Source organism: Pan troglodytes, chromosome 11 (genome assembly GCF_028858775.2).
Source record: "Pan troglodytes isolate AG18354 chromosome 11, NHGRI_mPanTro3-v2.0_pri, whole genome shotgun sequence".
NCBI classification, from domain to species: domain Eukaryota; kingdom Metazoa; phylum Chordata; class Mammalia; order Primates; family Hominidae; genus Pan; species Pan troglodytes.
In genome coordinates this window covers 60,918,794-60,942,396 of record NC_072409.2, presented here as the reverse complement: position 1 = coordinate 60,942,396, position 23,603 = coordinate 60,918,794, and the positions used below count along the sequence as shown (strand labels likewise).

Genomic DNA, 23,603 nt, shown 5'->3' with positions numbered 1-23,603 from the left:
AGGCATCTAGATAGCTGACGGAGAAGGTTGGGAAGAAAATTTTCCATTACATATCCTTTTATACTTTTTGAATTTTGACCCACATGAGTGTTTACTTATATAAAAGATAATTATTTTATTTTTATTTTTTAGAGATGACAGGAGATCTAACTATGTTGCCCACGCTAGAGTGCAATGGCTATTAACAGGTGTGATTATTGCATACTGCAGCCTCAAACTCCTGGCCTCATGCAATCCTCCTGCCTCGGCCTCCCAAGTAGCTGGCCCTATAGGCATACACCACTGTGCCTGGCTAAAGATATTTTTTAAATAGGGTAGGAGAATATAAAATAATGTAGAAAACATTCATAGAAACTTGTTAGCTAAAAAATAGATTTAAAAAAAAACAAGCCTGTGTTTTTAAAATATGTGCTATCAAAATACCAGTGAAATTCTTCACAGAAACAGAGAAAAAAATCCTGAAATTCATACGGAACTGCAGAAGGCCCCACATAGCCAAACCAGTCCTGAGCAAAAAGAACAAGGCTAGAGGCATCACACTACCTGACTTCAAAACATACTGCAAGGCTATAGTAGTCAAAACAGCATAGACCAGGCATGGTGGCTTATGCCTGTAATCCCAGCACTTTGGGAGGCCAAGGTGGATCACTTGAGGTCAGGAGTTCGATACCAGCCTAGGCAACATGACGAAACCCCATATCTACTAAAAATACAAAAATTAGATGGACATGGTGGCAGATTCCTATAATCCCAGCTACTCAATAGGCTGAGGCAAGAGAATTGCTTGAACCCGGGAGGCGGAGTTTGCAGTAAGCCAAGATTGCACCACTGCACTCCAGCCTGGGTGAAAGAGTGAGACTCTGCCTCAAAAAAACAAAACAAAACAAAACACAACAAAAAAAACACACATGATACTAACATAAAAACAGGCTCAAAGACCAAGGAACAGAATAGAGAACCCAGGCCAGGCACAGTGGCTCACACCTCTGTCTCAAAAAAAAAAAAAAAAAAAAAATAGAGAACCCAGAGATAAATCCACATATTTACAGCCAATTGATTTTCAATTGAGAACATTCAGTTGGGAAAGGACAATATCTTCAATTAATGGTGATGGACACTTAGGTTGATTCCATATCTTGGCTATTGTGAACAGTGCTGCAATAAACATGGGCACATGGATCTCTCTTTGATAATGCTGAGTTCCTTTCTTTTAGGTATATACCCAGCAATGAGATTGCTGGATCACATGGTAGATCTATCACTAGTTTTCTGAGGTACCTCCATACTGTTTTCTCCATACTGATAGGAAGATCTACACTGGGAAAACTGGATAACCATAGGCAGAAAAATGAAACTAAACCCCCCATCTCTCACCATATACAAAAATCAAATCAAAATGGATTAAAGGCTTAAATGTAAGACCTGAAACTATGAAACTATTAGAGAAAAACAGTGGGAAAACACTTCAGGATACTGGTCTGGGCAAAGATTTTTTGGGTAGGACGTCAAGGACAAAGGCAAGAAAAGCAAAAATAGATAAATAGGATTGCATCAAGCTAAAAATGCTTCTGCACAGCAAAGGAAACAATCAGCAGAGTGAAGAGACAACCTTCGGAATAGGAGAAAATATTTGCAAACCATGCATCTGACAAGGGATTAATAAGTAGACTATGTAAGAAATTCAAAGAACTCCATAGCAAAAAAAAAAAAAAAAAAATTCATCTAATTTTTAAACAGGCAAATGATCTGAAGAAGACATACAAACCCAACAGGCTGGGCACAGTGGCTCACACCTGTAATCTCAGCACTTTGGGAAGCCATGGTGGGCAGATCACTTGAGGTCGGAAGTTCAAAACCAGCCTGGCCAACACAACAAACCCTGTCTCCACTAAAAATACAAAAATTCTACAAAAATTAGCCGGGTGTGGTGGTGCACACCTGTAATCCTAGCTACTCAGGAGGCTGAGGCAGGAGGATCACTTGAACCCAGGAGGTGGAGGTTGTAGTGAGCCGAGATTATGCTGCTGCACTCCAGCCTGGGCAACAGAGCGAGACTCTGTCTCGAAAAAAGAAAGAAAGAAGCTCTGGTACATATACACAATGCAGTACTATTCAACCTTTAAAAAGAATGAAACTCTGTGATTTGCAGCAACATAGATGAAACTGGAGGTCATTATGTTAAGTGAAAAAAGCCAGGCACAGAAAGACAAATATCACATTCTCACTCCTATGTGGGAGCTAAAAAAGTTGATCTCATGGAGGTAGAGAGAAGAATGATGGTTACCAGAGGCTAGGAAGGGTAAGGGTGGGGGAGGAGGATGAAGAGTAGTTAATGGGCACAAAAATATGGTTAGATAGAAGGAATATGTTCTAGTGTTTAACAATGCTATTACTCATATGGAGTCAACTCATTCTTCAGACAAACAGAACCTGTCATGTGCCAGGCACAGAGTAAGGAGATATAAATAAGGTGGTTCATCCCAGTGACAGGCATTCCAGACAAACCCCTGCCACTCTACTCATGTCCTCCGCCATATTCCCCATCACCTCACTTGCACATGCTACCATGCTCCAGTCCGACTTCACAGAGAAAACAGATGCCACTAGGCATGAATTCCCATGGCTTTTCTCTTCTCCATCTCCAAACTTCTCCAAATTTTCAGCTAGGCTCACATCCTTTTAAAAAAATAAAATAGGCCAGGTGCGATGGCTCACGCCTGTAATCCCAGCACTTTGGGAGGCCAAGGCAGGTGGATCACTTGAGGTCAGGAGTTTGAGACCAGCCTGGCCAACAAGTTGAAATCCCATCTCTACTAAAAATGCAAAAAATTAGCCAGGCATGGTGGCACACGCCTGTAATCCCAGCTTCTTGGAAGCCTGAGGCAGAAGAATCACTTGAACCCAGGAGGCAGAGGTGGCAGTAAGACGAGATCATGCCACTGCACTCCAGCCTGGGTAACAGGGCAAGACTCGGCTCAAAAAAATAAATAAAAAAATGAATAGTGACAAGGTCTCACTATATCGCCCAGGCTGGTCTCGATCTCCTGGGCTCAAGCAATCCTCCCACCTCAGCCTCCCAAAGGGCTGGGATCACAGGCGTGAATCATTGCACCCAGCCTAGGCTCATATCCTTCTTTCTACCTCCAAGGAAAACATGGCTTTCCTTTTCCTTCCTGGGTCCTTGAGACTCTGTTCCCTTCTCTACCTTGTTTTATCAATGATCTCATCCTTCATATATTTTTAATTTCTTTCCAATGACTAGCTCCTTCCCCTCAATTGAAACATATTCAAGTATGTACAATCTAGAAAATTATTCCCATCATCTTCCTTCCCTCGATATACCCCTACATCTGCTATTCTCCTTAACCTGCCAACTTCTTGAAAACTCATGCCATAGTCTCTGATGATATGTGTTTACTCCAGTTCACACCTCAGGTCATTGGAGTTTGACTAATGCCCCCACTCATCTACTAAAACTTTTCTTCCTAACTGTATCTGTTAGGACTTGGCACCCATAATTCCAGCTCTTTGGGAGGCAGGAGGATAGTTTGAGGCCAGGAGTTCAAGACCAGCCTGGTCAACATTGTGAGAACCTGTCTCTATCTTTAAAAAAAAAAAAAAAAAAAATCAATCAATTGATCAATCTATATATCTTTAAGGAATACTTTTGGCTGCAAATAATAGAACATTCAACCAGCAATGGTTTAAACACAAACACTACATTTCTTCTCATATGACATGACCAGAAGTAGGTCATTGCTGGCAATACTTAACAGATGACAGCGCTCTGGGTTGATATCTCAGAAATCCTCTTGACTTTCTAATCATGCTCATAACAAAGCTAAATATCATATCCTCATGCAACTGTATTCCAAGACAGGAGACCTGAAAAGTGGCTCAATTAACAGAATTTCCCTGCATGTAACTGATTCTCAGCATGGAGGAAAAGCTTTCCTAGATGCTCTTATATAAACTTTACCCTTATCCCTCTGCTCTGAAGTTTTATTTCCCTCTAACATTCTTACGTTGATACCTAATCACCAAGGTGATGGTATTGGAAGGTGGGGCCTCTAGTAGGTGATTACGTCATGAGAGCTTCACCCTAGTCAATGAGATTTGTGTCCTTATGAAAGAGGCTTCAGAGAGCTTCCTCCCGTTTCCACTCTTCCCCCAAGTGAGAACACAGCAACAAGATGCCATCTTGGAAGCAGAGAGCAAGCCTTTACCAGACACCAAATCTACCAACACCTTGATCTTGAACTTTCCAGCCTCCAGGAGTGTGAACAATAAATTTCTATTACTTATTTATTTATTGAGATGGAGTCTAACTCTGTTACCCAGGCTGGAATGCAGTGGCACAATCTCGGCTCACTGCAACCTCCACCTCCCAGGTTAAAGTGATCTTCCCACCTCAGCCTCCCAAGTAGCTGGGACTACAGGCATGTGCCACCACGCCTGGCTCTTTTTTTTTCTTTTTTTGAGACTGAATCTAGTTCTGTCGCCCAGGCTGGAGTACAGTGGTGCAATCTCGGCTCACTGCAAACTCCACCTCCCGGGTTCAAGCAATTCTCCTGCCTCAGCCTCCCAAGTAGCTGGGACTACAGGCACCTGCCACCACGCCCAGCTAGTTTTTTGTATTTTTAGTAGAGACAGGGTTTCACCATGTTAGCCAGGATGGTCTGGATCTCCTGACCTCGTGATCCAACCACCTCGGCATCCCAAAGTGCTGGGATTACAGGCATGAGCCACTGCGCCCGGCCTCATTTTTGTATTTTTAGTAGAGACGAGGTTTCACAATGCTACTCAGGCTGATCTCAAACTCCTGACCTCAAGTGATCCGCACACCTTGGCCTCCCAAAGTGCTGGGATTACAGGCATAAGCACCTGGCCCAAATTTCTACTATTATAAATTACCCAGTCTGTGATATTCTGTTATAGCTGCACAAACTAAGCCAAGGCCCTTCTTGACAGGTTTATAGTTCCTACCACTCCCAGAGGTAGAATTGGATGATGATTGGTGCTCTGACACATTCCGTACCATTTTGCTCTCGCTTCTTTGCTCATGCTGTTTGCCAAATGTGGGATGCCTTTCTTCTCCTCTTCTAATCATCCTTCACAACTTAGCTCAAATACAACTTCTACTGGGAAGCCTTTACCTACCTACCCACAAACAGCGCTAATCACTGATTCCTTGGAATCCTAGAGCTCTTTGCGTAACTTTTCATGTTGCACATACCACACTGTGTTGTAATTATTTGGACAGATGTCTTCTACCACACTGTGAACTATTTGGGAAGATATACCATGGTAGTCATTAATTTGCTGTACATCCAATATGTCCACTTAAAGTTAATATTATACCATTCACATACCATTTAGAAAATTTGTTATCACAGTAAAGGTCCATTTACCCCTCTCCTATCCTTTATACTATGATGGTCACATATAGTGCATTTATTTGTTATAAACCCCACAAAACAATGTTATAATTTAGGTTTTAACTAGTTAGTATGTATTTTAAAGAAATTGCTGTTGGCCGCGTGCGGTGGCTCCTGCCTATAATCCCAGCACTTTAGGAGGCTGAGGCAGGCAGATCACGAGGTCAAGAGATCAAGACCATCCTGACCAACATGGTGAAATGCCGTCTCTACTGAAAATACAGAAGTTAGCTGGGCGTGGTGGTGCGCACCTGTAGTCCCAGCTACTCAGGAGAATCACTTGAACCCAGGAGGCGGAGGTTGCAGTGAGCCGAGATCACTTGCCACTGCACTCCAGCCTGGCAACAGAGAGAGACTTTGTCTCAAAAACAAACAAACAAAAAAAGAAATTAAAAAAAGAAAAAAATTGTTGGCCGGGCGCAGTGGCTCATGCCTGTAATCCCAGCACTTTGGGAGGCCAAGGTGGGCGGATCACCTGAGGTCGGGAGTTCGAGACCAGCCTGACCAACGTGGAGAAACCCCGGCGCTACTAAAAATACAAAAAAATGTAGCCGGGCATGGTGGTGCATGCCTGTAATCCCAGCTACTTGGGAAGCTGAGGCAGGAAAATCGCTTGAACGTGGGAGGTGAAGGTTTTGGTGAGCCGAGATTGCACCATTGTGCTCCAGCCTGGGCAACAAGAGCAAAACTCTGTCTCAAAAAAAATTGTTTAAAAAGTCTTTTATCTTCACCCACATATTTACCATAGCTTTACCTAACATATCCTGATAAAGACCTCACTTGGTTCACACTCATATTACTTTCAATTGCTATGTCACAACTTACCAAAAACTTGGTGGGTTAAAATCTCAAAAACATATTACCTTACAGCTCTAGAAGCCAGACGTCTACAATGTGTCTGCAGAGCTTTATTCCTTTTAGAGGCTCTAGGGGAGCCTGTTTCCTTGCCTTTTATGCTACCAGAGGCTGCCTTCATTCCTTGTCTCACAGCTCCTCCTCCATCTTCAGAGCCAGCTGTATGGCATCTTCTCTCTCTCCAGCCTCCCGCCTCCTTCTTATAAAATCTTGTGATTACATCAGGCCTACTCTAATAAGCCAAAATAATCTCTCCAGGCACAGTGGCTCACACCTGTAATCTCAACACTTCAGGAGGCCGAGGAGGGAGAATTGTTTGAGCTCAGGAGTTTGGGACCAGCCTGGGCAACAGAGCAACATGCCATCTTTAAAAATAAAATTTGGGCTGGGTGCGGTGGCTCACCCCTGTAATCCCAGCACTTAGGGAAGCCAAGGCAGGTGGATCACTTGAGGTCAGGAGTTCGAGAACAGTCTGGCCAACACGGCGAAACCCGACCCTACTAAAACTACAAAAATTAGCCGGGCGTGGTGGCAGGCATCTGTATTCCCAGCGACTCGGGAGGCTGAGGCAGGGGAATCACTTGAACCTGGGAGGCAGAGGTTACAGTGAGCTTAGACCACACCACTGCACTCCAGCCTGAGCGACAGAGCAAGACTCCATTTCTAAATAAATAAATACATTGAAAAACAAAGACTCTGAATTTAGTTACATCTGAGACATTCCTTTTACTACCTAAGGTGACATTCACAGATGGGGGATTAAGATGTGGATATCTTTGGGAAGACATTATTCAGCCTAGTATTGTTCACAATATTTATCACTAGTATCTAGCACAGTAACAAAGATATATAGAAGGTGCTTGATAAATGTGCATCAGTTAAATACATCTTTGCTAAAAAGTGGTCTGATGACCGTTAGTATTAGCATCACATGGGAGCTTGTTAAAATGTAGAACTCTGGCCCACCCCAAACATACTGAATCAAAATCTGCATTTTAACAAGATCCCCAGGTGATTCTTATGCACAGTAAAGTATGAGAAGTACTGAATTAAATGATCTCATCTAACAGTTAAAATAAAAATAGAAAAAAATATATTAAGCATCTGTAACAGATACTTTGAGTGTCTTCACGTGCTCTGACCCACCTCCAATTCCAGCCACAGCTGCATTAAAGATTGCCGAGAGAGTGTAGATTTCTGGCTGACGCCCCCCTCCACTGTGTACTTTCTGCCCCAGGGACTTTACCAAAGGTATGAGAAGCTAGTGCAAGGGACAGAACTCCTGGAGCACCCCTTCATCAGTGAGGGCCCAGTGCTGGAGGGCAAATCCCTCTGTCTCCCATTCTTGGGATGGACAATTCTGAGAAGCATTTCTATATCAGAGATTTCAATAATGCTCCTGATGGTCACAGTGGCTCACACCTGTAATCCCAGCACTTTGGGAGGCCGAGGCGGGTGGATCACCTGAAACCCCATCTCTACTAAAAATTAGCTGGGCATGGCATGCCTGTAATCCCAGCTACTCGGGCGGCTGAGGCATGAGAATCGCTTGAACCTGGGAGGCGGAGGTTGCAGTGAGCCGAGATCGTGCCACTGGACTCTAGCCTCGGTGACAGAGCGACACTCCATCTCAAAAATAAAGAAATTAAAGAAAAAGTAATGCTCCCAAATATTGGCTTTTCTTCCTTCCCTGTGTCATGCTTCCTGCTCCCTCACTCCTGCTTCCTGGGATCACCTCCCAAATAAATCACTTGACCCCAAGTCCTTGTCTTCAGCTTAGCTTTCCTGGCAATCAAAACCAAAGCAGTGTTTATTAAATACCAGGTGCTCTACCATAAGTTTTATATGATTTATCTCATTTTATACTCACAACAACACTGTATTTCTGCCCTATTTTTACCCTCTTTCAGATGAAGAAACTTTAAAAGCAGTTAAGTAATTTGCCCAGTTTCATAGAACTGACGTACGACAGAACTGAAATGCTAGAGTCCAGGCAGCTTGACCCTGGGGCTTATGCACTTCCTCAGTAAGTGCCTCCTCATGAGAACACACCAGGGCTTACATTTATATAGTATTTTCCAGATTTAAACTGAAAAGAATAAATCTCCTCATTCTCTAAACTGCTGGCCAACTGAAAGGAGAAATGGACCAGAAGTCCCCAGTAATACTGAAGACTAGACTTAAGCATAAAGCAAGTTCATCTCTCGTGACCATGGAGAGAAAAGGTGAATGAAGTGGATGGAGCATGCTGCAGAGGACCGGTGGGTTGGTTGCAGAGGCTTAGTGGGAAGAAGGATGAATTCTTCCTTTCCAAGAATATCCCATCCGCCATACGTTCCCCATGTGACTCAGGAGAAGGAGATCCACCTCCAGATCCAGGAGTACCTCCCAACCAGGACAGACCTCTCTTAGGAGGGGACATGTGAGCAAAGGCTCAGCGAAGGTCAGGATGTGAGCCACGCTGAGATCTTGGAGAAGGGCATTCCAGGTAGAAGGAAGAGCCACTGTGAATGCTTGTAAGACAGGAGTCCAGCTGGTTAATTCCCGGATGAGCAAGGCGGGTAGTGGGGCTGGAGCAGAGTGAGGAATGGAGTGCGGTAGGGGAGATCAGGACGTCTCCTTTCAGGCTCACAAGGAGGCTTACCCCACTGTGAGGACAGCAGCAGTTTCTGAGTGAGACTAGAGTCACGGCTGTGTTTTGAGCAGAAGAGTGCTGTGACCAGACATGTATTTTAAGAAGAGCACTTAGCTCTTAGCAGTTGTGTTGAGAAGAGAAGCAAGGTCAAGGGTGGAGGCAGGCAGAGCAGCTAGAAGGCTCCTGCAGTTATCGAGGCAAGAGAGGAAGGGGCACGGCATGGCAGTGAAGGTGAGAAGGGCCGGGTTGTAGAGATATTTGGAACATAGGACTAACAGGAGTTCTTGAAGGATGATTGGCTATGGGGTATGGGTATCCATTTAAAAGAGAGATGAAGGATAACTCATTGGCTTTTGTCCTGAGCAACCAGAAGCACAGGAGTGTCTCTATCTAACATGGGAAAAGCTGCCAATAGAGCCATGCATTAGGAGGGAATGATCACAGTTCAATTTTAATATGTTGAGTTGGAGATGTCCATCATATATTCAAGTGGAAATGATGACTAGATAGTTGGATGGTCACGTGTGAAGCTCAAGAGACAGGTGTGGGCCAGGTGCGGTGGTTCACGCCTGTAACCCCAGCACTTTGGGAGGCCAAGGCAGGTGGATCACTTGAGGTCAGGAGTTTGAGACAAGCCTGGCCAACATGGCAAAACACTGTCTCTACTAAAAATACAAAAATTAGCTGAGAATGGTGGTAAGCGTCTGTTATCCCAGCTACTTGGGAGGCTGAGACACGAGAATCCCTTGAACCCAGGAGGCAGAGGTTGCAGTGACCTGAGATCACACCACTGCACTCCAGCCTGGATGAGAGAGCAAGACTCCAAAAAAAAAAAAAAACAAAAACAAACAAAAAAACAAAAAAAAGAAAGAAAGAAAGAAGAAAGAAAGAAAGAGGTGTGAATTGAAGATAAAAATATAAAAATTGGGTCAACCCTGGCATGTAAAAGGTATTAAAGCCTGTCACCCAGGCTGGAATGCAGTGGTGCAGTCATAGATTATGGCAGCCTCCAACTCCTGGGCTCAAGCAATCCTCCCACCTTGGCCTTCCACGGTGTTGGGATTATGGGTGTGAACCACGGAACCAACCCTGAAGATATTAAAGCCTTGAGGCTGCATGAAACAAGGAAGGGAGTGAGTATGGATGTGGAAGAGAGACAAGGACAGGGCTCCAGGGCAACTCGACTTTAAGAGAGCCTGGAGAGGCCGGGAGCAGTGGCTCACGCTTGTAATCCCAGTACTTTGGGAGGCTGAGGCAGGCGGATCACCTGAGGTCAGGATTGTGAGACCAGCCTGGCCAACATAGTGAAACCCAATCTCTACCAAAAATAGAAAACTTAGCCAGGCATGGTGACACATGCCTGTAATCCCAGCTACTCAGGAGGCTGAGGCAGGAGAATCACTTGAACCCGGGAGGTGGAGGTTGCAGTGAGCTGCTGAGATCGTACCACTGCACTCCAGCCTGGGTGACAAGAGTGAAACTCTGTACAAAAAAAAAAGAAAAGAAAAAAAGAGAGAGAGAAAGCCAGGAGAAGAACTGAAAGTAGCAAAGAAGAAAAAGAAGGAATCCACCTCTCTTCCTTTTCTTCACTTGGCTCCTAGGACACCATAGTCTCTCTTTTCCTCTATTTCACTGTCCACTCCTTAGCCTTCTTTGCTGTGATGTGAAGTGAAATAACTGCCCAATAGACTTGGCATCATGGAGGTCATCCGTGATCCTGAGAAGAGTAGTTTCAGTCCAGTGACAGAAATGAACGTCTGATTGGTGTGAGATCAAGAGAGAACAGGAGGGCCGGGCATGGTGGCTCATGCCTGTAATCCCAGCACTTTGGGAGGCTGAGGCGGGTGGATCACCTGAAGTCAGGGGTTCGAGACCAGCCTGGCCAATATGGCGAAACCCCGTCTCTAATAAAAATACAAAAATTAGCCAGGTATGGTTGTGCACACCTGTAGTCCCAGCTACTCAGGAGGCTGAGGCAGAAGAATCGCTTGAACCCCGAAGGCAGAGGTTGCAGTGAGTCGAGATCACGCCATTGCACTCCAGCCTGAGCGATAGAGTGAGACTCCGCCTCAAAAATAAATAAATAAAGATAAATATAAAAAGAGAACAGGGGGTGTGCACATATAGACAGTACATAGAGGTAACTTTGAGATGTCTGCATACAAGGAAGATGGCAAATGGAGTAACAGTTTAGGAGGATATGGGGTCAAGGGGGCACAAACGCACAAGTATACATATAAAGACAGGAGGGAGGACACTTTTTTGTGCTTAAGTGAATGATTTAGAACAGAGCAACAACTTGATAAGCAGGAGATGGGGTAATTTTAGAAACAGTCATTAAATAGCCTAGAGGGGAAGGGAACCTGGTGCCACATGGAAGGATTTGCCTTAGACAGGAGCAGGAACAGTATATCAGGTGACAAGAGAGAAGGCAGCGTCTGGGTGGAAAGGTAGGCAGGATGGAAGATATGATGGTGGGAAGAGGAGGTAGTTCTTGTCAAATTGCTTTTATTTTCTCAGTAAAATAAGCAGCAAGTTTCTCAGCTCAGAGTGAGGAAGGGAGGGGTGTTGGAAGTTTGAAGAGAGAAGGTGCAATATAGTCATTTCAGCGTGTGGGAAAGTAAACTGACGAGGGAAATGCACACGGACAGTGTTGAGAGCCCACTTGAGATGTATGATCATAAATTTAGAGTGACAACCGTTAGCCCTGTCATTTTTGTCCAGTGTGTTAAGCTGGACAGAATCAAGAGTTTGGCCAGATGGTCCCAGGAATGAGAGAGTAGGGGGAGGTGCATGCGAAAGAATGATATAGTCAAAGACCATGAAATCTTAAGGTGGGTAGGAGAGATGTAAGAATGAAAGGTCAATGACAGACAGTGAAAAAGTAGACTGGAAGTCAAAATAGGGTCAAAGAATTGTTCAAATGTGGTTGTTTGAGCAAATAAGCTGGGAGAGAAGGAAGTGTTGGTCAGGAAGGAGGATGATGGTCGGAGGTGGTGCTGTTATTTGGTGATGAAAAGATTGAAGATACCCATGTGACAGTGGGGTGGAGGAAAAAAATGATTGCTGTTCAGGTACCAGGGTTTCAGATAGGTCATTAATCTATTGGGATGCTAAATTCACCAAAAATGTTAATAGGAGTTGGGTGGAGGTGGGGGACTGTGAGTCAGGTGCTAGAATCTTCGGGGAATGAGGGGGAGTGCAGGAGAGCCTGCAGATGACAGCCACAAAGCGGAGGTGGTATAGTCTGATGGCAGGTACTTCAAAGCAGCTGGGGTGGAGGGGGAAGAAAGAAGAGTCTAACTTGGTGAATAATTCTCCTGCCAAGGGTTTGTTCTGAATTCCACTCTCTAGTATCTCACCAAGCTTCCTTCCCTCTTTTGGCAGCTGAGAGGCCATCCAGGGTAAGGATTTTTTCAGGGTCGTGGGGTCAGAAGGAAACCAGCAAACAGTCAGGACTTTTATTCCCTCTTCTCTGCTACCAAAATACCAAGGCAGTGTTTTGGGTATTTAAAAGAACATTTTAAATGTCCTTGTTTGTTTCTGCCTCTGTGCAACATTGTGCTGGGAAGGACAGGGAGCTGGTAACCATGGCAGTGGAGCAGAGGGTGGTGGTGAAGAGGTGGTTTTTAAATGGGGTGAACTTCAGGCAGGCGGCACCCAGAGCTGGAACCCCCACGGCCTCCTTGGAGTCCTTTGTTCATTCAGCTTACTTAGGGAGAGAGCCTGCATTCTTCCCCGCTGTGAAGCAAGCTTTGAAAGGAAAGGTTTTGCCAGACTCCATAAGGAGAGGGTGTGTCCCTAGGAGCAGGTTTTGGGGTTCTGCCTGAAAACCTTGGTCGGCAGAGAATTTTGGGCACCCTGTTACGAACAGGACAGTCTGTGATGGCAAAGAAGCCAGCTCTGCAGCATCCTGGATGCAGAGTTCTTACACACCGTTAGCTGTCTCACCACTTCTCCCTGGACAGGTGGCCACTCGTGGGGGTGGCCCAGAATCCTGGCCAAAAAAGACAGCCAGGCAGGGCCCCCACAGGAAGGTAGCTGGCAGGGGAGTCAGGAGGAGAGGAAGGGGGAGGGAAGCAGTCACCTCTTCCACGTTCCTGGATAGGGAGCCTCAAGACCCTTTTCAGGACAAATAAGTGCCCCCAAAAAAGCGGACACAGGGCAAGGCAGGACAGGACAGGGCAAACCTAGGGCACAGCTCGGGGCCAGGGAAGTCCCATGACTGCAGTGTTCAGCTGCAGGTTTCCCAGCTGCTCTGGGCGGGAAGCGGCGCTGGGAGATGGGGGCGGGGAGAAGGGAGGGGAAAAGAGGAGGAGGGAAGTAAACAGGAGACCACAGAGAGAGCCAGTTCCCGGCGTTCAGAGAACACTAGCCGCCTCCGGTCCCCGGTGGGTGGCTGTATGTGTGGAAATGAAACTGGGAGGAGGAGGGAGAGAGGGAAGAGCGGGCACGCACTTCTCGGCTGTCATCCACCTTGCCTCTTCCGACCCTCCAGCCCGCTCCCCACCGGGGTAGGGGGTTGGGGGAGGTGGGAGGAAAACAGTTCAGCAAACGCCCACCCCCAAGTACCAGTAGCTGGTTCAGCTGTCGGTGAATCAGACACTGTCTCAGCAGCTTGTCACCTGCGCTCGGGAGGGGAAGAGAGGGCAACCTTGGAACTTGGGAGGGGGAGGTTGGGAAAGTGCAAGATCCAGCACTGGGCCTGGGCCTGGGCGTAGGGGTGACGCCTACGGCTCGGAAAAGGGCTATCCACCTCCCTACACCCACACACGTCTCGACCCAGTACCCGGACGCCGAGTAGAGGGGGTGGGACAGGAGCATGGGGGCCGTACAGAAGGGGGAACTGGAAGAAGGGGAGGGGAGAAGAATGGGTTGGGGGTGTGCTGCGGCGGGAAGCGCTGGGTGCCGGGCGGGCGCGGCCGCGGGGAGAGCTGCTGCCCGGTGCCTGCCCGCGCGAGGTTATGCAAGGTAACCGAGCGGAGAGGAGGAGGGAGGCGGCGGGGGCCGCGGGCCGGGGTGTCTGGCACTCGTTGGACAAAGAGATGATGAAACGTGAGCGCTATATTTACCAAGGGGGTGGAGACGGGGCGGGGGGGGGGGGCGGGGAGTAAAAAGGACAAACTGTTCCACAACAACCACAGGAAACACAGCCCATTCTGACTCACTGGGAGGGCCACACCGACCCCCTCGCAGGCTTAGCCTGAAGGCAGACGCGGGGCGCAGGTGCTCCCGGGACCGGACCGAACCTGGGCTGGGGCTGGATTGATTTATAAATAAAGGCACATTCGATCCAAGAGTGCGTGTGTGCGTGCCTGTGGTTCTTGTGGGGTAGGGGAGAGCACGGAATGGCAGGAACGTTTCCTAACCCCTTGGCCGGGCCATCGCGGGAGAGATCTGCCTGCGAACTCTGGGAGCGCAATTCCTGCAAAGTCATCTCCTCCCGCACAGCCTGGCCGGCCTGCCCGCCACGCCCCGCCCGGGGACAGCAGCACCCGCCTCCCCCACTCCCTCCCCACCCCCGCAGCCCATGGAGTTGGGGTGCGGTGCTTGCTATGTTTAGAAGCTGATGTCATCTCGACACCCTACTCTGCAGTGTTCCTAGGAGGACCGCAGGGCAGGTTTTCCTCTTCCTCGCGGGCGTGGGGGATGGAAGGTGGCCAAGGTGCCCTGCCCTCTCCCCAACACAGGAACCCCACACCCATCTACCCGGGAGATTAAAAGAAAAAAAATGCAACACCGCCAGAGTTATGAAACAGGGTGGCGGGGGCGGTACGTGCACGCGGAGAGCGCAAAGCAAGGGCCTGGGCCGCGCGGGGCTCCCCCCCGGTCCCCGCCCACTCCCACCCCCGCGCTCCCGGGTGCAGGGGCTAATTTCAAGGTTAGCTCACGTGGGCGTGGGCGCCCGGAGCTCCTTGCACGAGTTTGGGGCGGGTTCCTGGTCCCCCAATCTAGGGCAGTTTGTTCAACTGCAGTAAAGGGAGCTTGATGTTCCAGCAGGGAAGGGATTTCTGAGAACTGGGACTGTCCTCAGATGAACTCGCCTCCTCAGGCTGCTGCGGCGGCGGCCGCCTGCGGAAGACTTTTTAAAAGGGCGATGCCAGGCCGGGGCGCGCGGTCCACGAGTGGCTGAGTCGCCCGCCAGTCCGCGGCCGGAGCCGAGCGCCCGCCCCCGAGCGCGGGTGATTCACCGAGTGCCGCGCTGGGCCGGTCGGAGCGCGGGGGGCTGCGAGCTAAACTTATCCTCCTGCATATGCATGAACGGGCGGCCTTTCTGCGCTGCAGAGGAGAGGGCTGGAGTTTTGCGGAAGGCTGCTAAGTGGGGCGGGAGCAAAGTAGGGCGGCGTGCAAGTTTTCGCGCTTGCCTGAGCGCCCTTCCCCCTCCAGCCCCTGGGTGTTAGCTGTCATTATGGCCACGGGCGTTCCACCAGATCGGGCTTTACCTGATTGTATTTCAAAATCCAGGAACATCGCCATTGTTGGAAGCTTTATCCCTTTAGCCCCGCCTCTCCCCTCCTCAAGCTCGCCTCCTTCTCTAATTCCCCTGCTTTCAACAAAATGAACACTGGTTTCCTCCACATATGTTCCGTGTGCCTAGGTGGGGTCGCTGGAGCTGGAGGGGCTGGGCCCTGAAAGGGAGAGGTCTGGATCCAGCCCAGAATGAGGTCCAACACGTGATCCTCTACCCCCAGTGGGCCATCTGTTCTCCTCCTTCCTTCCCGCCTGGAGGCTGGCAGTTCTGCCCGGCACGGTCCACCCCTCCCAGCAGGAAAGAGTGAGAAAAACCAGAACTGGCAGAACCCAATACCTACAGAGTGTGATTTTAGCCTGAACTTCCCCGGTCCTTGAGCAGGGGTGACACCCGGCAATCTGTATTTTAAATCGAGCGCCAGGTGATTAGCTCCACCCTGCAAGGTGGGGAAACCCTGCCTTGGGGCACAGTTTGAATAAAAATCTCCAGGGGAGGGGCCTGGGAATCTGTGCTGCATATGCCAGGAAGTACCTTACTCCCCGCTAGGGTGAAAAATTTACCTTGGGCCAGGCGCGGTGGCTCACGCCTGTTAATCCCAGCGCTTTGGAAGGCAGAGGTGGGCGGATCACCTGAGGTCAGGAGTTCGAGACCAGCCTGGCCAATATGGCGAAATCCCATCTTTACTAAAAATACAAAAATTAGCCGGGCATTGTGGCGCATGCCTGTAATCCCAGCTACTGGGGAGGCTGAGGCAGGAGAATCGCTTGAACCCGGGAGGCGGGGGTTGTTGCAGTGAACCGAGATCGTGCCATTGCACTCCAGCCTGGGCGACAGAGCGAGACTGTCTCAAAAATAAACAAATAAATAAAATAATAAAATTTACCACGGAAAAAGAATAGGTTATTTGAACCCCCATTCCACTTTCTACAAACCAGCTTGAAGAAAGAAAAATCGAGACCATAAAATTAAGGAAGGGATTTTGAACACATTTATATTTGTGTCTGCTACCCATTAAATGTTGATTTAAGGTTTTCTGACCTTCACTGCCATAAAGAGCAGTATTTGTAGATGTACAGCAGATGAGATGGTATTTAAAGAACCCAAGTCTTGCCCCAGTTTTTTTCTCTAGGATTTTTTTTTCTTTTGTTTTAGATCCCTTGAGTGTTTGGAGTTTGGGAGGAACTATTGGAGATTTATTAATCTAATCTCATCAATTTACAGATAAGGAAATAGCTCCCAGAGATTGTCTGAGGTTAGAGTTTATCTCAGACCCAAAGGCCAGCTCCTCACAGTGGTCTACAACGCTGAAACAGCTGACTGTAGGCACTACTTCTTATTAGAGCTAATAATGATAATACTGTAATTATTTTAGGATGCACAGAAAACAAGGCTGATATGTTCTGGCTACAGGCCCATAAGCCATTGTTTTGAGAACTTTGATAATAAAGCAAATTCTTAGGCAGAATTTACAGAGGAAAGCATAAACTAGAAGCACACTTACAGTCTGAATTTTCATGCTTCTTCCGGTTGGTTTGTTTCGATTTTGAAAATGTGTATTTACAAAGACTAACTTGGGGGAAAACAGCCCTCTTACATTTATGTGGCATAATATATACTTTAGTGATAAATTATTTTAATTAGGAATGATTCATATTAATTTGGGATCATTTATTTTGCCAACATTTAATTGGGACAACCACATGCTGGCAAAACAGCCCAAGCTGGTTTTAATCATAAAACTATTATAATACGCATTCCAACACCCCCAAGGAAACTTCACTGTTGAAAATACAAGAAAAAAATCCTGACATAGAAATAATTATTTGCTGATATGTTATTTTATATATACGTTTTTAACATATAAACTTCATGGAGGACAGAGTCTCTTTTCATTTCTGTATTCCCCCATGCCTAGCTCATTGCCAGGAACATAAATATCTGGAGAATGAATGAGTGGAAAAGGAGAAAAAAGAGAAAGCATTCTACAGTTCTAGAATTGCTGGGTTTAAAAAGATATTCTAAATCAAGTCAAGCAGCAGTTATGTTTGTAAATGTGTGAGAAATTCATGTAGATGAAATCTCAGTTTTCTTTTATTACTTTCTTTTGTAACTCTGAAATGAGTGAGTTTGGAGAATTCAGTGTTTATGTCCAGTTCAAACAAAGTGAAATTAAAGGGAATTAAAGAAAAGCTGGCAAGGAGTAAGGAAGGGAAAAGTTTATATTTTTAAAAAACCTAAAGTGACTGATGTATTCAAATTCCTGGATTATATAATCTTCAAGGAAAGATACAGACTTTTCCTCTATTCTGGAATAATGATGATGGTGGTCCTAGGGCTGTCTATAGATGTCCAGGCCCGAGCAGTCTGTTTCACCAGTACAATCCCAGTTAAAATGCAAGTCTGAGGGGTTGTACAGGCCATGATCATAGAGATCCTGGAGAGATCCTGCTGGTATGTGCACTGGGCCTTAAGGAGGCAGGCAAAGGTGCAATTTCTAAGTGATCGTGTATCCTAGGGGACAAAATTTGTCCCAGAAAAATCATGAAGTAGGCAAACTCCCCTGGGCTTCAGTGAATTCTTTTCTAAAATTAAGAGATTAAGTTCTAAAAATGCAAGAACTCCAAGATGGCTTGGAGTTTTTTATACACTGTATACCTACCTTACAGGGATGCATGCAGGGTGCTTGGTACAGGGCCTGACACAGAGTAAGCCCTCCATGAAAGGGGTCGGTGATAATGATGCTGATGGTGATCATATTCTTGGTTGCCCAGTATCCCCTATCTACACCTTTCTTCCACCTGCAGTCACCTACTGCAATATCTTCCCTGTACCACTTTAATATTTTTGTTGTTGTTTTATTTATTTTTTTAAGCTGTACACTTTTATTGAACTGGTCTTGTCAGGTTTGTTATTTTTTAATTAAAATCTATTATACTCTTACTTACCTGAGCCACCCTTAGTTATGATTTTAAAAAATACAAAAAAAACAGGGCCTTGCTCTGTTGCCCAGGCTGGAGTAGTACAGTGGTGTAATCAGGGCTCACTGCAGCCTTGACCTAGGCTGACGCAGTCCTTCAGCCTCAGCCTCCTGAGTAGCTGGGACTACAGGTGCGAGCCACCACACCTGGCTAACTTTTTTTAATTTTTTTTTTTTTTTGATGTGCCACTTTAAAAACAAAGTCAAAAGAAACTACTGTAGACCTCACATTGGTAGAGTCAATTTGAGACCCTTGCCTCGGAGACCAGAACCTGGTGTAACTTTCTCTTAACAAAGGTTAATAGCCAGTGGGGGGTCAGGGTTGGAACTCACCGAATCCGCATCACATAGAATCAGGTACCTCTCACATTCACGAAAGTGAATTATTTTTAATGAATTGTGCTGACAGTATGCCTCTTGCAAAAAGAACTAGCCCTAGATTCTTTTCTAGCTATCAAGATGGAAAACAACCACATCGTTAATTCAGACGGAGGGGTAAACCAAGTTAATCAGACTCCAAGACCCATACTAATTGTTGACCAAGTAATGCCACAGTATTCCATGGCTAAGGATTTCCAGCTTGTTCCAGTCCCTAAAAATCTGTTCCGCACAGTTAATATTTCACAAAACCAAAAGGACTTAGTTGCAAGCACAAAGAGCTAGAAATCAGGGGACTTGTGGTTTCTATTGAGTTCTATCATTATCTGTCTAATAAGATAAATAAGTCACTTCTCTGTAACTCAGTCTCCACATTTGTGAAGTGAGGGAAGAGAAACATGTCCTAAAAACCATGCAGGGGCTCTGGAAAGAAAAAGAGCTAAGAATGGTGGGTTTTTTATAAAAGTTACACAAATGAATGGTTTTTGTCTCCGTTTTTCTGAAAGTGGGTTAAAAATAGCTTCCAAATAAAGCTAAAAGAATTTATTTAGACTAAATTGCACCGGAGAAGTAGAGGAATTAAGAGATATGACAAGCAAAGATGGGATGTTTCAATGGAAGAATCTCAGGCAGTAAAAAGGCTATGCTGTAAAACCAGAACTTTTGTTAGCACTGCATTTTTAAGATGAATTGGTCATAGTTAATGTATTGGATGGAAGAATTTTTAAACATCTGCCCCAAAGTATGCTGCGTCCAAAAAATATATAACAAAACGAATTCTTACTCATTTGTGTTTATTCTTGGACTTATCCTGACATAATGGGGTTTTTTAAATTATAGATTCACACTGCATTTATTCATCACCCCTGTCCTCTCATCCATAACTCAAATTTACTACCAGCAACACAAAATACAAAGATGTGTCCAGTTTCACTACAGCTCTTCGCGTTTACAAGTGTCGAGCGCTTGCTTTCGGAACGCCCTTGTGATTGGCCGAGCCAATGCCAGTGACATCAACCAACTTACTTTTGATTGGAAGGCTGGTTGCTGGGACTGTAGCGTTTGCAGGAAGTCACTTAACTGTTTGGGAGCTGGAAAACCGAAGCTGAAGTTCTCTTTTGCCATAGGAACGAGCGCAACTGACTAGGAAAGATGTGTCCCAAAGCTCCGCAAGCTGGAACGTGAGCCAGGAGGCCCGGACCGGCCACGGGACCGCGAGGCACTCCGAAAGTGTGCGGCTGCCCCTTCCCTGCCTCCCAGCTGTTACCCTTTTAAATGTCAGTGTTCGAGGCTGTAGGGGTAGCACGAGGCAGCGAAACGGAACAGTCGGATTGGCCGCACGCCTCAGTTCTAGACGCACCTCTCCACCGAAGGCCGTTCTGACTGGCAGGGGGAGAAAGTAAACAGAGTTGAATCACCCTCCCCACTGGCCAATTGGAGGGGGTTTGGTTTGTGACGTGATGGGATTCTGCGAAATTGTTACTGAGCAAGAGAATGCCGGAACGGTGCGGACCGGCCGGAGCAGGGGTTCAGAAGCCGTCAGTGGACTCGGGAAAAAGTGTCTCTTAGACCTGGCGCTCGGCGGGGCCCTCGCCACCCGCGTCGGGGTGATCGGGTGAATGTCCTGGGGCTTTGGCTCGACGGAGAGGCGGCCGAGGGCGTGCACCTCTCTTGCAGTTTCCTCTCCCAGCGCCTCGGGGGCGTTTTCAGTCGAATAAACTTGCGACCGCCACGTGTGGCATCTTTCCAAGGGAGCCGGCTCAGAGGGGCCGGCGCGCCCGTCGGGGGATCGCGGCCGGCGCGGGGCAGGGGCGGCGGCTAGAGGCGGCGGCGCGGCGGAGCCCGGGGCCGTGGATGCTGCGTGCGGAGGCGCTGCCGGTTACGTAAAGATGAGGGGCTGAGGTCGCCTCGGCGCTCCTGCGAGTCGGAAGCGCCCCGCGCCCCCGCCCCCTTGGCCGCCGCGCCGTGCCGCGCCGCGCCGCGCTCGTCGTCCGAGGCCAGGGCAGGGCGAGCCGAACCTCCGCAACCACCGCCAAGTTTGTCCGCGCCGCCTGGGCTGCCGTCGCCCGCACCATGTCCGCGGCCGCCTACATGGACTTCGTGGCTGCCCAGTGTCTGGTTTCCATTTCGAACCGCGCTGCGGTGCCGGAGCATGGGGTCGCTCCGGACGCCGAGCGGCTGCGACTACCTGAGCGCGAGGTGACCAAGGAGCACGGTGACCCGGGGGACACCTGGAAGGATTACTGCACACTGGTCACCATCGCCAAGAGCTTGTTGGACCTGAACAAGTACCGACCCATCCAGACCCCCTCCGTGTGCAGCGACAGTCTGGAAAGTCCCGATGAGGATATGGGATCCGACAGCGACGTGACCACCGAATCTGGGTCGAGTCCTTCCCACAGCCCGGAGGAGAGACAGGATCCTGGCAGCGCGCCCAGCCCGCTTTCCCTCCTCCACCCTGGAGTGGCTGCGAAGGGGAAACACGCCTCCGAAAAGAGGCACAAGTGCCCCTACAGTGGCTGTGGGAAAGTCTATGGAAAATCCTCCCATCTCAAAGCCCATTACAGAGTGCATACAGGTTAGCGGCGTCGCCCTCTCCCCCGGAGCTCTGGGGTTAGTTAACCTTTGGCCAGGCAGCGTTCCTGGGCGTTCGGGACACTGCACTCGGCCGAAAGGGTGCAAACATGTTGGATAAGATGCGGTTTAACTCTTTAAATAATTTAAATGTGCATTGGCGGAAAGCTCACTCTCTCCTTAATTGTCCCCGGCCTCCGGGAGCCACGGAGAGCCTTAAACTGGCGGGCAGAGCGAGTGCGGTGCGTGGCTTCGCGGGGAGTGGTGTCCGCCCCTCCCCTGTCCCGCCCCGCCCCCGGGACTCCCGCACCCCGCGACGGTGGGGCCACCCCACCTGGGAGACGCTGGCAGCGGGGAAGTCAGATGGCGTATCTTTTATTTAATTCTCTTGTCGGGTTGCAGAGAAGTGGTTGAAACCGAGGGGGGACGCGGCGCACTTTACTTCGAGCCTTTTAGGGATGACTAAGGACTCATTTAACTGGATGCCTGCTACTTTTTTGGGCTTGCCAAGGTGGTTTTAAATTTGGCTGGGAGTCCCCCGAGAGGTTTAAAATAACCCGGCTTCAGGCAGCATAGGAGTCTGATCAAGTAATGGTGGTTAACTTCACTCATTAGTCCTCCTGATGAGCCAGGTTTCAGAGCTGACTTTTTTTTTTTTTTTTTTTTTTTGGCCATGTGACTTTGGTCGCACCCTCCACCCCTGAATCGCGGTTTGCAGGGAGGTGTGGTCCTTGCCGGAGGTCAAGGCTTGGTAATGAATGTTGGGCGGTTCTGGAGGCCTCAGGGAATAGTTCCTCCCAGGGAGGGTGAGAGGCATGGCCGTACAAATGAATGTGGCCAGAAAGACATCTATCTGCCTTTTAAAATGGGCTTTGGAGACTTCCAGGGACCTGGGTCATCCAATTCTGTTGGTTGTGTTTAACATGAACGGTAAAAGTTGGAAAGCATTCACATTTGGACATGCTGTCTTGACCATCTTCGGAACGGTTCTTTTACAAGCGCCATTCAGAGGTAGCGGGGCTTGGTCCTCTCAGATAAGCCTTTTGCCTCTGTCCTGTGACACCGTGTTTGAGAGGGTATTGTTGGAGTTAGTTGGAAAAGTGTTGTCATTTTTTGGTGTAATACTTCGATACTTTTAAGATGAGGTCTTGGGCCTGTGGTTTAAAAATGATACATGGAAAAAAATGATACTTGATTGGGGTTTTTTTGTTTTGTTTTGCTTTCCTTTTTAAAAGAAAGGCCACGTAACTGCTTCTCATTCCATTTCCTTTGGAAACTTGTTCTTGTGGAGGTGGCTGCTGGCACCGGAATCAGACTGAATTTCCTCCATGGTTAATGCAAAATCAGGTTCTGTTTGGGGTCATCATTTAGGTTGCCATAAAACAGCACGTTTTAAGGCTTGTATCTGTAAGTTTGCTGAAAGGCATGTGCCTGTGTTGGGGGATGTGACCTTTAGTGTGGCTCTGGGGGTGAAGTAGGGGTATATTAACTGGAGGGTGTTACTCACCAACAGCTGTTGGGCGGGCCTGGCTGTGTCAGCCATGTTCCCGGAGTTCAGTTGTTCCCATCGACACCCACTGCCACCTTGAGCAAAGGCATTTTCTCCTTCAGGGAGCTGCCCAGTCGTGCAGCCAGGGAGGCCTGCAGTTCCTCTGTGAGCTGCCAGAGTCTGTCCGACTCAGGAATAGGGTTTCCAGCGTTCTGGGCCATTCGGCTGAGTGATTTTTCTCAGGCATTTATAGAAATGGCTGCTTCTGTGTGCGTGCATGCGTGCTGCTCCTTAATTCTCCATAAGGCAAGTCATTCGGCTCAGCTGTTTCAGGAGAACCTTTTTCCCAGTCAGGAGTGGAAAACGAAGTGAGATGTTCATTCAGCTTTAAGTGCTACAGTCAGTCCTTTGAACCTAGGGATATGGTGATTGCAGGTGCCTATGTTTTGGGGATCTCTAATCTTAGTGCATGGTTGAACAAAACCTCAGCCTGGGTTAATATTGTCGGAAGTGTATTCCTGCTAGAGGAGGTATGTGTTAAGGTTACTTTAAATAAGAGACTTGGAGGTCTCATGCATTTGGAAGTTTCAGATACAACTTCAATTTAAATTGACTTTAGGGTAGGGTAAGGAGCTTTCCTAATTTTCTTTCTGCTGGTGTTAAATCAAGAAGGTGGGCAGAGATGGCATTTGGAATGTCTGCATTCTGTGAAGATTTTAGGAGCTAAACTCCCTGCCACACCCCCTTGCTTAGTGCTGCTAACATTCCCTCAAGAAACCCTCCAG

General features: G+C 47.7%; 1 protein-coding gene and 1 long non-coding RNA gene across 3 annotated transcripts in view; one reads left to right on the top strand and one right to left on the bottom strand.

The window, feature by feature from the left end:
- Nucleotides 1–19,872, bottom strand: part of LOC104007884 (uncharacterized) — a 194,025-nt gene extending 174,153 nt beyond the window's left edge. For both annotated transcript variants that reach the window (XR_008537294.2, XR_001720782.3), the window contains exon 1: nucleotides 19,782–19,872. This is a non-coding gene — a long non-coding RNA (uncharacterized LOC104007884). The remainder of the gene's footprint in view (nucleotides 1–19,781) is intronic.
- Nucleotides 18,564–23,603, top strand: part of KLF9 (KLF transcription factor 9) — a 30,707-nt gene continuing 25,667 nt past the window's right edge. Inside the window, exon 1 of the mRNA XM_520067.8 lies at nucleotides 18,564–21,333. Within this exon, the coding sequence (XP_520067.2) occupies nucleotides 20,829–21,333 (505 nt within the window). The 5' untranslated portion in view covers nucleotides 18,564–20,828. The remainder of the gene's footprint in view (nucleotides 21,334–23,603) is intronic.